At 44.2% G+C, this 15,378-nt stretch overlaps 1 protein-coding gene across 1 annotated transcript in view; it reads left to right on the forward strand.

Moving 5' to 3' along the window:
• The window catches only part of BUB1 (BUB1 mitotic checkpoint serine/threonine kinase), a 16,353-nt gene extending 2,632 nt beyond the window's left edge, over window positions 1-13,721 (forward strand). Inside the window, exons 7-25 of the mRNA XM_030490502.1 lie at window positions 1,058-1,107; window positions 1,211-1,401; window positions 1,871-2,031; window positions 2,374-2,708; window positions 3,568-3,620; window positions 4,135-4,272; window positions 5,143-5,238; window positions 5,871-5,961; window positions 6,346-6,427; window positions 7,334-7,514; window positions 8,077-8,155; window positions 9,037-9,260; window positions 9,751-9,891; window positions 10,475-10,590; window positions 11,878-12,039; window positions 12,237-12,394; window positions 12,485-12,662; window positions 12,909-13,015; window positions 13,422-13,721. Of these exons, the coding sequence (XP_030346362.1) occupies window positions 1,058-1,107; window positions 1,211-1,401; window positions 1,871-2,031; window positions 2,374-2,708; window positions 3,568-3,620; window positions 4,135-4,272; window positions 5,143-5,238; window positions 5,871-5,961; window positions 6,346-6,427; window positions 7,334-7,514; window positions 8,077-8,155; window positions 9,037-9,260; window positions 9,751-9,891; window positions 10,475-10,590; window positions 11,878-12,039; window positions 12,237-12,394; window positions 12,485-12,662; window positions 12,909-13,015; window positions 13,422-13,617 (2,739 nt within the window). The 3' untranslated portion in view covers window positions 13,618-13,721. The remainder of the gene's footprint in view (window positions 1-1,057; window positions 1,108-1,210; window positions 1,402-1,870; window positions 2,032-2,373; window positions 2,709-3,567; window positions 3,621-4,134; window positions 4,273-5,142; window positions 5,239-5,870; window positions 5,962-6,345; window positions 6,428-7,333; window positions 7,515-8,076; window positions 8,156-9,036; window positions 9,261-9,750; window positions 9,892-10,474; window positions 10,591-11,877; window positions 12,040-12,236; window positions 12,395-12,484; window positions 12,663-12,908; window positions 13,016-13,421) is intronic.
• The last annotated feature ends 1,657 nt before the right edge of the window (window positions 13,722-15,378 follow it).

Here is a 15,378-nt window from a genome sequence, read left to right on the forward strand (position 1 = left end):
GTGCCAGTCATGCTCCCTGGAAATTGCTTACACTGGATTTCGGTGAAATTCAAGTTAACCTCTTTAAGAATAAATTAAAGATAATGCTAGAAGATGAAGCGAAGTGTCTGGGCTGGTCCTCAGTGGCATGGTGGCTCCTTGTCTGAGCTGGAAAATGAGTAGGAGGTGATTTCAGCACCATTCTTGAGCCCCTCTGCAGCTTGCCAGCTCAGTCTGACAAGTTCCAGCTCAGGTTCTGTTCATACCTCGTGGAGATCCTGAGTTAGCTTTACAGTGTGACTCCTGTCACCCTGCAGTTGTCTTCCTTGACTTCCTTCCCCACAATAAAACAGCAAAAAAAGAAACTATACTTGTTGTAACTCAGCTGAGTAGCCAGTGCAGCACTCATTCTTCTGAGGTTTGTCAGAGCTGGTTACGGTTCTGCTCAGTGAGATGGAAGGTGAGCAGAGGGTGAAACTAAAGCCTGAATGACTGGGCAGGAAACAGATGAAACCTTTTTCATCTTGGTCCTGTTTTCTGAGGTGTTCATGACTATTTCAGTTTGGTATTGCCTGCAAATTCTGGAAGATATCTTGAATGATGGAATAGAGCTTAGAGCTTCTTCTGTGTGCTGCCTGTTCCTTAGCACTGAGATTGAACAAAGAAAGAAATTGGGTGGGGTCGTCAGATCTGTTCTTAACAGTGATCTATCACTGTTAACCCAAGTTATCTATCACTTATATTCCTGATTTTTTGAATAGAAACTCCCTGTTCAACTAGTTCCAGCATCCAGATATCCTTCCTGGATAGTTCCAGTATCCATCTTCTAAAAGCTCTCTGAGATTACAGCAGACTGTTACATGGCTAATTGTTCAGGATGAACTTCCTCAGGCTCTGATGAGCTGTAGAGCTCTTTCTGATCTGCTCTTACCATGCTCATGATCTGAATTGTCATCCCTTCAATCAGAACTAAATATTAGGGGCTTTGTGGTTGCTGGTCCTGTCAAAATGGGTGGTTAACTGTAACACTGGAATTCCTGCTTTTATTTTAACATTTATTTCCCTTTCCCTGCTTTAGGGTCCTGATTGTGATGGTGCTCAGTCCTGTTCTGGTGGAAGAGAAGAAGTGTAAGTGTTTGGGGGTTTTTTAAAGGCACTGTGGGAATATGAACACAGTTCTGGAATAAATCCAACAAACTCGAATAGAGCTTTTCCTTATTTTTCCTCACAGAAAGTATGTTACATACATCTCCAAATCTGAAGTCCATCCTAAGTCGTCCTCTGCTGGTGTTGAGTGTGAGCAGGTTGCAATGTATGAGAAGAACCTGCTCATCTCTGAAGGCTCTGAACTTTGCTTTGAGGAGCTGAGAGCCAAGAGATACTTCAAGAAGTACGAGCGCCTCAGGAGACAGCAGGAATGGGGTATTCCTCTCTTGCCATGCAGCTATTCCAGAAACATTCTCATAGCCTTGGAAAAAGAGTATTTGGCTGCATTCAGTTCTTTTTCAACCTCTCTGCTGAAGCCTGGAAACTTTTTCTCAAAGCCCAAGTTAGCATCCCTGTATGGAAATGGAGTGGGGAGAGCTTGGAAACATCAGATAGCATGCCAAACAATTGACACCAGTATTTACTGTTTAAGCTCCTCCCTTGGATTTGTCTTTTTAAACCTAGATTTTCACAGTGGTGTATCTTCTGAGGAAAGTGTGAGCAGCTTTGAGCGGTCCTGGTTACCCTGGTGTGACTGCTTCTCCCAAACTTACACCTCTAGAGCTGAGTGTTATCTATTGTACAGACTATGTATCTACATTCAAGTAGATTGGAATGTCTATGTTGAGAAACTAATTTGGATATTGGTTAACTGTTTCACTTGATATCGTTGTTTAATCCTTAGAGAAAGAACAGAGAGACTCCATAAGGAAAAAAGAGTCTGCTGTCCTTGAACTGCAAGCTCTGCAGCAGAAGCTGGAGCAGCTCACCCAGCTCACCAAAAGCTTGGAGGAGACCAGACTGGAACCAGCAGCTACGACATCAGCTGGGCCAAATGGGGCAGTGGTAAGTACATACTGTGATCAACAGGAGCTGTCTTCATGAACTCAATCTCACAATCTAGCCATGCTTTAGACAGTCACCAAAGCAAATTGTTAGCCAAACCTGGCAGTTCAGGCTGCATTAGTGACTAGTGTAGATACCTGGCATAACTTTAAATACTCAATGATATGTATTTTAGTTATTAAACTCAGAGGTTCATTTTTGCTTCTCCACAATTTAGTTTTAGTTGCATATGAAAGTTATGTATGAAAAACTGCTCTGGTTCTGCAGAAATAAAAGGAAAATGGCAATGGTTCTACTTGTGGGGGGTGTTGGAGTGTAAAAGAGCATTTCTCATCCCTAAAGGTGAACCCACACGTGACATCCAGCGCCTCTCTACAGCAGAACTGGAGGGCATCTTGTCAAACTTCACATCTACAGAACACTCGAGGGCTGGTGCCAGACCAGCCTCAGGCAAGTGCTTTATCAGCCACTGCTCCTACGCTGCAGGCAGGGAAAGCCACTGGCCACCAGAAGACACCAACCTCACTGTGGGAAGAAACATGTAAGAAGGATGCAGTCAGAACTCAGCCAGGGCTTGGACAACTCCAGAACAGTTTGTTACACCATCCCTTCAACACCACTTCAACTCAGGAACGGGCACATCCTGACTCTGCTCTTAACTGGAGCACTGGAGAAAAGTATGTATAAAGAGGCTAATTCTTGCTCTTGTGCTGTATCACAGTAGCTGCATTTCAACTGAGAATTAACTAAAAAAGTCTTTCTACCTCTTCTGAAAACAAAATAATCTGAAGCAGCCTGTGGAAACAAGTATTTAGACATAGACCAAACTTCCATAACTTACAGTCTGCCTTTTAGGTTTTAATTCCTTTAACCTGTGTTTCAGTTGTAATAACAAAGAGGAAACTGAGTGTGTAACTGCAGTAATCATTCAGCATTGCTGGCCCTGGCATGCCTGAAATAAACAGGATATGCTCAGTTCCTGCAGGTCCCATACACTACATCTTGGCTACAAGGTCTCCAGAGAAGAAAAAAGTGCTTGTATTTATCTTCTGTACTTCTTGCTTGTCTGGCTTAGCTTAATACAGCAAACAAAGCTGGGGGGCAGAGGGAGAAACCTAGCTTGGCAAAGCAAGCCTGCCTGGGTAGGCTTGGCCAACAAGAGGAAATGAATCCGGTTGTCATTCACTTATATTAGGGAGTTATTTGAAGGCAAACTGTGCCCAAGAAGAGTACGTAATGCCTGCATTTTAACCTTTCTAAAGGACTCTGCTGCCTTTCAGGTTTTATACCTACTGACAGTGTATGAGAAACTTTCTTGGAGCAGCCTCTAATAACATTCTAAAGGCTCTATCACTTGCTTCATTTGTGTGACTAAAAAGTCATCCATGAGGGATAAAAATAGGATCACTAGTTGTGTTTGTCTGGGATGTTTCCTTTGTTCTAGGCTGGGAAAGGCCTCGTTACTGTTTAGAATGAAGCTGGAATTTAAATAATGGCTTTTATTTCCAGCTAATGTTGTTAATATTTCCTTTGAAGGCACCCCAATAAGAGAGCTGCTGCATTGACGTCTGCTGTGGATGTGAAAGAAGGTAATAAGCCCAGGTTTGATAAAGACTGCTGCTATTGGTGTCACTGTTACTGTCTGGTGACCAATAGCATGTGGCTGCTAGTTCCAGACCTAGCTAAGCTTTTTGACTTTCCTAACTCCATCCCTGCATGCTTGGGCAATGTCTCTATATCCCTTCCAGTCACTTTTCCACCTTGTGGGCAATTCCTTTTTGTTTGAGTTTGGACAGGAGTTCACTGTGTATCTTTGCTGGCTTCCTGCCTGCTTGGCTTTCTGTGTCAGAATGGATCATTCCTGTGAACTGAAGATGGGCACCAAGGGCACCCAGGTGTCCAGGGTCCCTCTTGCCCTTCAGAGCAGTCTTCCTTGGGAATCTGCCAAGCAGATCTGTGCACAAGCCAAAATCTCTTCCAAAAGCCTGAGTTGTCGTTCTGCTCCTCAACTCAGTTACTTCTCTCATAACATTTTGCAAGCTACTTAAATGTTAATAAACAATCCCAGGCTACTTCAGAAACTATCTTGTTCTCTTTTTCTAGCATCTAGAGTGGGAAATTCTTACTTTGCTTCTGGAAATGCTTCTCAAGCCACCCCAAACACCTCTCTGGGAGGAGCAACACAGGCCACACCATTCAAAGTGCAGCCTTCGCCCACAGTTCATACAAAGGAAGCACTGGGTAAGCACCTGGAATAACCCTAGTTCCACTGGAGGTAATGGGATCTTGCCTGGTATCTTAGGTGGAGCCAGCTATACAAGAAGGGTCTGTAGATACAGGCATGTGCACCATCCAGTCAAAGAGCAAAATAAACTTAAACTGCTAATTTTCTTTTGCCATTTTGTGCATCACCTAAAACTTTTGACCAAAAATAGATGCTTTAACAACATCCCAGCAGCCACGTGCTGTAAACTCTTGGATAAGTCACTGGTGATGCACCTGCAGGCTTCTTCCTTGGCTTCTGAGCTGCTCTTGTCACTGCTCTCAGGGGCTCCTTTTCTTGAGTCAAAGACCTAGAACAGACTATTGTGGGAGAACGTGATGTAGTTAGTCAGTCAGCTCTGGGTGATGGTGAGCTTCCCTCAAAGCTGAAACAAGGGTGACTTATGCAAAAGGTCTTTGATTATTTAACAGACATTGACAGTTCTAAACATTGTCCTTTTTCCAAAATCCTAAAAGGGAAGTTGTGATTGTAAAGAATAAAAACCCCAAGAAGCTTGTGGTGTGTGTTAGTTTTCCAAATATCTAAGGACATAAAGGAGAATTTGGTCCTGTAGCAGAACTTGAAATCCTATCTTAGAGAGGAAAAAAAAAAGGCCATGGCACCAACAACTGCGTTGGCCTTTCCCTGTGTGTGTGTTCAGTTGTCTGAAGTGTTTAACTGCAACAGGAAGGAATAATTGCTTACTGGCGTTTGATAAATCATAAAAATATTATAATGAATTGGCACTGGGTTTGACTACTACACAATGGAAGAACCTCTGAAAACTTCTTCTACTGGGTGTGATATTCCTGTGGGTTTGGGGATAATCATTTTATTCATTTACTTAGGGTTTCTCATGGATATGTTTCAAACACCCATCCTGCCTGAACCATCTCCTCTTGATGAAAGCGAGGAGCAATTTGAAGCCTTCTGCAGAAAAAGTGGTAGGTGCTATTAATGTTCTTCACTCCATGATATTTCCTGCCTTTATTTCCCACCTACTCCTCCCACCAGTCCTGATAACTTTGAGATAAATAACAGTTCGAGTAGGTGGAAAGAAACAAGTTCTTTCCTGGTAATTTAATTTACTGACAAGTTCTAAATCTTGATGCATGGTCAGAGAAGAGCAGAAGCACTTTGTTAGCAAACCTATTGATGCTTCTCTATAGAGACTTCTCTGGTGTTTAAAACCTAACTTTGAAAAGAGCACAGCTTCATGTGAGTAAAGCTTTTTACTAAAGCATTTTGGAGGCTGGGCGTTAGCATCTGAACCACCAGCTTAGTGTAACAGTTGAAAACGAGGCAGTAGCAGTGGCTGACAAGAGTGAGCACTGGGATATTTCACAACTGGTCAGATGCAGCCAAGAAAGCTTCCGTATTCCCGGCCAGCCTTGGGTTTGGGGTGGAAAAATCTTCCCCATTTCCAAGAGCTTATAGGAAAGATGATTTGAGGGCAATTCTGAGGATGCTTCAGGATGCAGCCATGAGCATCAGTTGCCTGGTTAAGGGTGAAAATGTGACTGTTTATGTACTCTTCACTGGGTGAAGGTAATATTGGTTGTCTTTTATTCTTAAGACCCTGATGGAAGCCTGAAACCCAATGCTGTGGTCCCTGTCGTGCCTGCATTCTCTATCTTTGAAGATGAGAATGAGAAAGAGAACAATGGGTAAGGAGCAAACAAGTAACAGCTGAGTTCAGCTCATTAAGAATTCCATATAGGATTGATTCTATCCCATAGAGCTGCTGTGACTATTTGCAGTACCAGGATTGGCTTGAATACAGTCACTAGCAGCTGTGTGGAAGTGGCTTGAGAAAGCTGTAGTTGCTTCTCTGTGGAATTGCACAACTTCCCTGTTGGGACAGTGCTTGAGATGCTTAATTTTCTGGATAAGTGTGGATAGTTTGTTCCTTTGAGCTACTGCAGCTTCTCTAAGTGTCTGCAAATGGGATTATTTAAAAGAATAAAAGTTGAAACCAAGAAGCCTTTGTTATGATCAGTCTGCCTTGGAAGACTCTGAACCCTCAGATTCTGAACTACCTGTTTTGTCAGGATCCCACAGCACAAAAACAAGCCAGAAGAGCCCAGAACTGTTGGAGAACGTCCCTTGACCGACTGTACAGCAAACACAGAAGTGAGTGTTTGGTATTACTGCAAGAATTAGCCTTAAAAATGGGTTATGTAGTTAGAGGGGACAGCAGAGGTGGCTTCATTTACCTCTGGTCTGTCCCAAGCCTGTAAAATTCTTATGACTGAACCTATCTGAAGTCTAGATACTCTTTTTCCTGCCAATGGGATGAACGTTTCCGGTTAATTTTCACAAAGCTTCTAGGAGCTTCCTAGTGGAGAACTCTCCCTAGAACAAATCTGACTGCGCTAAATGCATGGGTTTGGCAAGGAGGAATGGTTTTAAGCTGAAAGAGCTTAAAACTATATATATCTAAACTAAATACAGTTTAGATATAAGGAAGAAATTCTTCACCAGACAGGTTGCCCAGAGAAGCTGTGGCTGCCCCATCCCTGGCAGTGTTCAAGGCCAGGTTGGACACAGGGGCTTGGAGCAACCTGCTCTAGTGGAAGGTGTCCCTGCCCGTGGCAGGGGGTTGGAACTGGAGGAGCTTTAAGGTCCCTTCCAGCACAAACCATTCCATGATTCTGTTTGGGGGATGAATGACAGGGAGCAAGAGACACTTAATAACCACTTCACAGTTCTCACGGCTAAGGAGATGCATAAAACTTCAGTCTGCTGGATACAAGTGGTGGCTGAGTAAGGAGATGGGCTTTTTCAGGCTCTAATGGCAATTTTTTATTGTCTAGTGTTTTGCTGCTTATTGCCAACACTCAGATCTGATACAAAACTATGTAAACCTGCCATTTAGGTTATATTGCCATTCCTTTATTTTTCTAATGCTGTAAGTTGACACACGCAGGCTCTGCGCTACTGAACTGACTGCAGAGGCTGCTGTAGGGTTACAGGAGAGCTGTAGGAGAGCTTTGATGCCTTAGTTTTAAATCTTTATATCTTTTCTTCCTTGTCTAGGAGGAAACAGGGACAGTGGAGTTCCTGAGGGATGATTATACAGTGTGGAATCTCCCAAGCAGTAATAAAACGTTAGCTCCCAGCCCAGACAACACGAGAGACTTTGCACGAGCTGCCCAGCTTGTATCAACACCGTTTAATTACCTCTCAGCACACCCACAACAAGCTTTGGAGGACAGAGGTAAAGCAATGAACACTCCAGGCTGGGAGCATGTAGTTCAGTGCTGCATCACTCCATCTCTGTGCCCTGGTTACCTCACAGCCTTTGCCACAATACCACATAGGTACAGCTCCTGCTGCTGCCACTTCTGAGCACACATTCCTTGCAGAGCAGCAGCTGGGAGCACAGCCTGGCCCAGAATGAGCTTTCCAAGAGTTTTTAATTGGGGGAATAAGAGAAGGTGGCAAGGGACAAGAGAGGCTTTCACTGTGCTGTCAAACTGCTGCTCTGAACTGTTCCAAGGGGTTGTAAATAGTCATAAAATTGGCCGGAGTCCCAGCACCACCTTCTTCTGGGGGCACCTTATGCTTGTCTGCCTCTTTTTAGTGCTGGAATACACTCCCTAAAGAAATCAAGCCATTATCTTTACTCATATATTAAAATAGGCTTTTGTTCAGTGCTAGCTTTTGTGATACCTTGGCAGCTTTCACAACTTAACCTTCTTGCCTTGGTAAGAAGCCTCTAAATGTTCTTGCCTTTGGGGATATTAAACATTTGCTGTGTTGCTCCTCCCTTTGTTCAGCCTGTGGGGATGACTTGCCACAAATGGATTTGGAGTTTTCTGAAGAGCTACACAAGCAGACAAAAGCAAAGAAGCCGAGGTATGTCATGACTTGTGGAGGTTTTCAAGACTTGAGAGTGCTGGGTAAATCCCTGCCAGAGCAGGCAGGTCTGCTGTGCTGCTCTTGACGTGAGTTTCCAACTAATCTAGAGCTGACGTGTTCGTGTCAGACTGGACTCTGCTTAGTGTAAATCTCAGCACTCTGTGGAGGTAAATGAACCTGAAAATGCTCCTGTGATTTACATTCCCTGACATATTTACATTAAAAGTTAACTGTCCAGAAGGTTTTAATGGCTGTGTATCATAGAATAACAGAGTGGTTTGGGTTGGAAGGGAGCTTAAAGCTCATCCAGCTCCAACCCCTGCCACGGGCAGGTACACCTTCCACTAGAGCAGGTTGCTCCAAGCCCCTGTGTCCAACCTGGCCTTGAACACTGCCAGGGATGGGGCAGCCACAGCTTCTCTGGGAAAAGTCTGTGCCAGCGCCTCAGCACCCTCCCAGGGAAGAGCTTCTGCCTCAGAGCTCATCTCAGTCTCCCCTCTGGCAGGTTAAAGCCATTCCCCTTGGCCTGTCCCTACAGGCCCTTGTCCAAAGCCCCTCTCCAGGTTTCTTGTAGCCTCTTTTGGCACTGGAAGACTGTTGTAAGGTCTCCCTGAGTCTTCTCTTCAGAGTATGTAAAACTACTACTTTCTTTTCAATATTGGCTGAACTTGTTGGCCAATGAACTTGAAAATTATTGGACTATTGGTAGCATGATATGACCAAATCTTATTTTCCTAAGAAATGTTCATTTTATTCATCTTAATGTTGGTTACAGCCAAGGTCACAAATGTGGACTTTCGACATATTTTTTCTTACTGAAGATGTAAAAGTCTCATGACAGTACTGCCAAGTACTAACACTTTGTTTTAAATACACAGCCCTGCGCTTGAACACGTTGCAGAACAAGGAGAGCTTCAAGGAAATGTCTTGAAACAAGGCAATGGAATGCCAGGACCTGCTGCAGCTGCTTCTCAAAGGTTACATGAGCAGACTGCCACCAGCAGAACCGAGTACTCCTCATCCGCTGGGCCGGACAGAATTCCCCATGAAAAGCTGCCTGGAGCTGGGCAGGACAGGACAGCCCGAGGTGTTAGAGCTGCAGGTACGGAGCATTGCCCACGGTTTCCTTCCATCACATCTGAGACCGGAGGGGTGGTGTGTTCTTGCAGCAGTGCTTTGTTCCAACACGAAGGTGGTCACTGCAGTGAGCAAATTGTCTCATGGCTCCTGCAAGGAGATTCTGCTTAGCTACAGGTGATGTGAGGAAGGACAAGAGTGTGTCCTACCTGTATTACGTGATGCCAAAGAGACTCTGAAGTACAGGGGTACTCAGGAGTATGTAAGGGTTCTTTGCTAGTTGAGGCTCAAATGCATCAGAAACATCTGTCTGGGCAACTTCAAGAGGAAGATACAGGTATAAAAGCTGGATTGTCAAAATTGAGGAGTACTTCACTTACCTCTCTCTGAGTTTTTTTCATGTTTATTATGGTTTTTCTTTTAAATCCGTGATACTCTTTCAAATATAAGCTTGTGTTACCTCTTTGGAGAGATGCTTTGCTTACAGTACAAATATTTTTCTTCTTTCCATGAAGTCCTTGTTGAGAACCCTTGGGATAAGGAATTGGTTTGCCAATTCTTGTCAGAGCTTCCTAAACCACTCCACACCTATGCCAACTACTTCGAATGGAAATCTGCAATTCCATCCATCAGGCTGAAGGCTGAACTCTCCCTGGGTAAGAGCTACCTCAAACATTTCACTTGTCAAGCATTTCTCGAAGGTTTTCTGGAAACCTCTAATTTCCAATTCACTTGACTTGTGTGTGTATCCAGAGAGCTTCCAGATTATCTAAACCTCAGATCTGAAATTAGACCTGGGTTTTGGTTTGTCTTCTGTAGCATAAGCGTTTTTGATCAGGCGTTCTGGGTAGGGAATTTTCCTGATTTTCCTAATAATCTGTGACACAACTCAAACTGTGTATAGAACACCAGTCCTGTGTCAACAGAATCCTGACGACAGCAATTGCAACATACTTGTATGACTTAACCATTAGTGTTTACTTTTCTAAGGAATGCACTTTGGAATCTGATTGCTCCCAGGGAGTCAGCCTAAAATAGAAACACTGATTATTTTGTTTAGTATGTGGCACTTCGCATACTACGTGTTCTCTTCTGTGGAGAAGAGGCTTGTAGAGAAAGACTTTAGCTCTAGGTTAAAGCAATAACTTATGTAGGCTCATGCTTTAATCTTGTTCCTGAGTAGTGATCTCTCTTCCATGAAGCTTGCAAGCAGGGCTTAATGTTGTTAATCTCTTAAAGGTTCCAGCTCATTCCACGTGGATTGCTTGGTTGGAGAGGGAGCTTTTGCCCAAGTCTATCAAGCTTCCATTCTGGATGCAAGTAACCCTAGAAACAATCAGAAAGTAATATTCAAAGTAAGTAGTGCTGATTTGGAGTAACTATGCTGGAAAATTCTGGAGTCTTATAGTAAACGACACGTATCCAGAGTGGAGGTTTCATGTTTATAAATATGAAGGAAAGCGTTATAGGTCTGTCCTCAAAGCTTTGTTCAGATTGAGTGCTGTGGTGTTGGATTCATTCTAGATGGGAAGTTATTTATCCTCTTGGCTCTACTTGCTTCTTAGTCTTTCCTTTATAAAGTAGTCACAAGAATCTAAGGAGGTTATCTTTCTCAACTGAACAAAGGCAGATACTTGTGTGAGTGCTCTGAGTCCACAGAAAAGGGAAATCTACATGGATTGATGATAAATTTGGAGCCATTCTTTGTTCCACATACATACCCACTAGCTTTCCCTGTGTGCAGCCAGCTCTGGTGGCAGCTGGCTGTTGGGCACACTCTGGGCGATGCCTCTCTGGTACAGTTATTAATAAACACACTTGTGTTGTAGATGGAGCAGCTCCCTCTGCTCTGCCCTGTCTCCTCGCAGGCTGCTCAGTGCAGGAATGAGCAACAGATGATAACATGTGTTTACATCAGAACTGCTGCCAAGAGGAAGGTCTGCAACTGCGAGGTCAGCTTAGCCCATGAGGGTTACACTAGGTCATGCAAAGCCACATCTGCTGCTGGCTGAGAGGGCACATGTACAGTTACTACAGTGTGGTTGTGTGGTTGAGTTGACACACACACACACTCCCCCCCTTTAGCCTTTCCACCTTAGATCTTTCTTTGGAACCTTTGTGTGGATCTCTGCAACATTTAATCTTTCTCTCTTAATTTTAACAGCTTAACTGAGAGCTTTCAAGTAGTTAAAGGTGACTTAAGGTTGGGGTTCTATTTTGAGCATCAGGTATTCAACGTAGCAGGGGAAATACTAGGGGAAGGAATCAGAAGGGTTTTCCTGTTTCAACTTCAAAAGCCTTCTCTTTTATACAAAATGTCTGTTGCCATCAGAAACATCAATGTTGCAGAAAGACTGACATTTTAAACAGCACAAAAGGGTGCATAAGCCAGAATGGAACCGTGGTGTGTAACTGAAGTCTTGATTCAAGAGGTTTAATCTCTGAGTGTATCAACGTGAGGTTGATTACTATAGATAGAAGTGTTTTATTTGGTCAAGAGGAAAAATACCCAGTGTGACATTAAACAACAACAAAAAAACCCAACCTGAGAAGAACTTCTGCTTTTAATGCTCACAGATTTAAGTATATTAAGTCATAAATGGAATATATTAAGCTATAGTCAGTCAACCTTTTGGTTACAGGTCCAGAAGCCTGCCAACCCTTGGGAGTTCTACATAGCAACACAGCTGGTGGAAAGGCTGGATCCAAGCATACACCATCTCTACATCCACTTTTACTCTGCTCACTTCTTCCAGAATGGAAGCATTTTGGTTGGTGAGCTCTACAACTATGGGACATTGCTAGTAAGTGTAATCAGCTTGTGCTCTGCAACATCTCTGCTCTCTTTGGAGAGCTATTATATACAATAGTCATGTCTCCTCTACTCTTCACTTTATGGACCTTCTTTGTGAGCATATTCTGTGTTTATCAGCATGGACCTGGATCCATACCAAGCTGTTTCTGTGTAGCTGATGGTTCTTCACTATCTTTTTGCTTACAGAATGCCATAAACATTTACAAAAAGCTTCCTGAGAAGGTGATGCCTCAAGCACTTGTCATCTACTTTGCTATAAAAATTCTCCATATGGTGGAAGAGCTCCACAGCTGCAAAATCATTCATGGTGACATCAAACCTGACAACTTCATACTTGGAGAAAGGCAAGTATTTCCCTTTGCTGCCTGAGATGCTGTCACATCATGATATCGTAGCCTTGATGCTTATATGATTGCTGCTTCTTGTGGTTGAAGGTTCCTGGACAATGATACATGTGACATAGATGGTCTCTCTCATGGCTTGACACTCATTGACTTGGGCCAGAGTATAGACATGAAACTCTTTCCTGAGGGAACAGCATTCACTGCAAGGTGTGAAACGTCTGGATTTCAGTGTATTGAAATGCTGACACAGAGACCATGGAACTACCAGGTATGAGATTGCACAGACAGCCTGAACATTTGGAGCTCACTGTGTGCACCTGGGGTCAATAAATGGGGTACAGAAATGTTAGACTCCTGCACTGGAGTTATATCTTCAGCTTGTTGCTTTAAAAACTCGACCCTGAACCCTCCTCTTACAGAGCTTGCCCTGTTGGCTCCACAGAGAGCGTTTTTCAGCTGATTTTTTGTGGTCTCATTAGATTTCTAATAGGAAACTTGTTTATGCTTTGTTTAGACAGACTACTTTGGCATTGCAGCAACAGTCTACTGCATGCTCTTTGGTACCTACATGCAAGTGAAGAATGAAAACGGTGTCTGGAAGCCTGAAGGAGCCTTCAGAAGGTTGGTGTCAAAAAAACCTTTCCAAAACCTTCCCATGTCTACAAAGATGCATCAGTAGTAGGTTTGAGGTTAGTTTCTGACACAGCTTTCAGTGTTGCTTGTGTGCACTCCTCGATGCCTTAAAAATGGGGTTCAGAGCATGGGAAGTGCTTCATAAAATCACTGACTCAAGCACAGGAAGCGTTTCAGTGGTGAATTGCAGTGTCGTCAGCTACTTGCTGCTTGGAAGGAGGAAACAAGGAGGAAAAATCCCTTAGGTTCACTGAGCAGCATGTCCCAGCTGTGTTACAGCCACATCTGCAGTTGCTCCAGCCTGTAACTGGGGAGGGAGCTGGGTAAATACAGGAAACAGTCTTTTAAGAGCCTGAATTCAGCATTTCCTTGGTGCATGTTTGTCCCTTTGCAGGCTTGCCAATGCTGACCTGTGGAAAGAGTTCTTTGAGAGCATGCTCAACATCCCCAACTGCCAGAGCCTGCCTTCTCTGGGAGCCCTGCGCAGGAGGCTCAAGGACTTATTCTGCAGGTCCTATGCAAAGGAAATCAAGTTCCTTCGCAACAGGCTCGTCGTGTTGCTCATAGAACACAAGCGGTCGCGGAAGTAAGCGCTTGGTTTGCACAGTTACTGGGATCTGGTGTTTTATTGATGTAATTTTTTGTAATGAGTTAGTTTAGAAATAAATGTTCTTAGGGTTAACTTCAGGAATAACAAGTTTCATCTTTCTATGCTTTTGTGGGGAAAAAATGATACTAAAATTGCTCCTTCATTTAACTTCTCCTGTTTGGGAGGTGTGGGCATGCTGGAGACTGCAGTTGTTGTAATGTTGGGTGTTTCTAAAGGAGAAAAGGGCAGGTGAAGTAACTGCTTTCAACCTCCCCTGGGATTTTTGAGCAAGGAAAGGAAAGGGCATCGAATCATTCATGGTGAAGGGACCTTGGGAAGTCTGCTGCTCTGACCTGGAAGCAAGGTCAAGGCCAAGTTCAGACCAGCTATGCTGGCAGCCCTTAGCTCTCACACAGAGGTAAGGATGATAAATGCAGTCCAGGCTCATCTTTGACATGGAAAGTGTGTATGTGGGGTCTTGATGATGTGTTTTCCCAACATGAAAAATGGCAAACGGAGCCTTTAGGGAAGAGTGAGTTGTTGAAATGGGAATATAATTCCCGAATGAGCCCTTACTGTCATGGAAGACTCAGAGCACCTCTTCTAAAAGAAGCAAGGGCAGCAATGGGAAGTGAAATAGCGCATATGTGACATGGACTACCAGAGCATGAGCTCGTGTGGCTTTCTACAACTGATCAGGGAATAACCCATGGCCACTAGGCGTAAGGAGAGGTCTTCTGTAGGGTTCTACTCCCCAAAAATCCACTGCAGGAAATTAGTGAATACAAGGAAACGCTGTTTTAAGTTGTGGTAAGGCAGACGCAGGTGAGCAATGATGCTCAGTGTGCTGCTGCACTCTCTTTGAGGTTTGGGCTCCTACACTCACAGCCCTCCTGCTCTACCCTTTTTCTCAGGTTGAAAGAAATCAAGGTTCTCCAGTGAGATTGAGGGGAGATAGGACTGAAGCCACACTTGCCACTTGTGTTACAGTGCTTCTGGCCACCCACAACACAATTACCAAGATGAGGGGGGAAAAAACCCTGAGGCAAGTGTCTCTCCTGACTGGAACTGAAATGGATGTTTTCTGGGAAAATGCCAGGAAAACATTCCTTTTAAAGTGCCCAAACCACATGAGTGATGTGTGGACTTTTTCTATTGAGAAGCTGGAGAGCACTCTTCTGGTGATGTGCCCAGGGGGTCCAGCGGATTTGGCAGCCTGTGGGATGCAGTTATCCTGATGCTGCTCACAGTCACCTTCATGCAGTGCCTGCTTTCTAACCCTGTGAAACAGATAGAAAAGGGGATGTTTCATCAGCAGAGCCCCAGGGGGAAGCGAGGGCATTCAGTTTAGTAGTGCATCCATCCACAGGAGGGAGACAAACAACAGACTTTCCTCAATCTCCCTCCTCTCGCTGTATTTCGGGGTGTTTTTCCTCTTGTTTCAGTTGTCCAACTTGGAAACCATCCTGTGGTTGGGCAGCTGAGCTGAGCCCTGGGCAGCCAACATGGCCTGGGATAAGGGGAAGGGCAGGGATGCAGGGGAAAGGCAGGGATGCTGGGTTCATCCCAAGCAGGGATGGAGGGATTGGTTTCCATAGGGTAATTCCCTGTTACGCTGTTTATCTGCACCTCCTGGTCTTCCATCTCTGCTTCCTGCAGCAAACCTGCTCCAGACTGATGCTTTCCTATAGGATTCACTGCCGCATCCCAAGGCTCTGCAGCTGCCTATCCACCTACCTGTAGTTTTGGGACACCCAGCAGC

The sequence above is a fragment of the Strigops habroptila genome, chromosome 6, assembly GCF_004027225.2.
Source record: "Strigops habroptila isolate Jane chromosome 6, bStrHab1.2.pri, whole genome shotgun sequence".
Taxonomy (NCBI): domain Eukaryota; kingdom Metazoa; phylum Chordata; class Aves; order Psittaciformes; family Psittacidae; genus Strigops; species Strigops habroptila.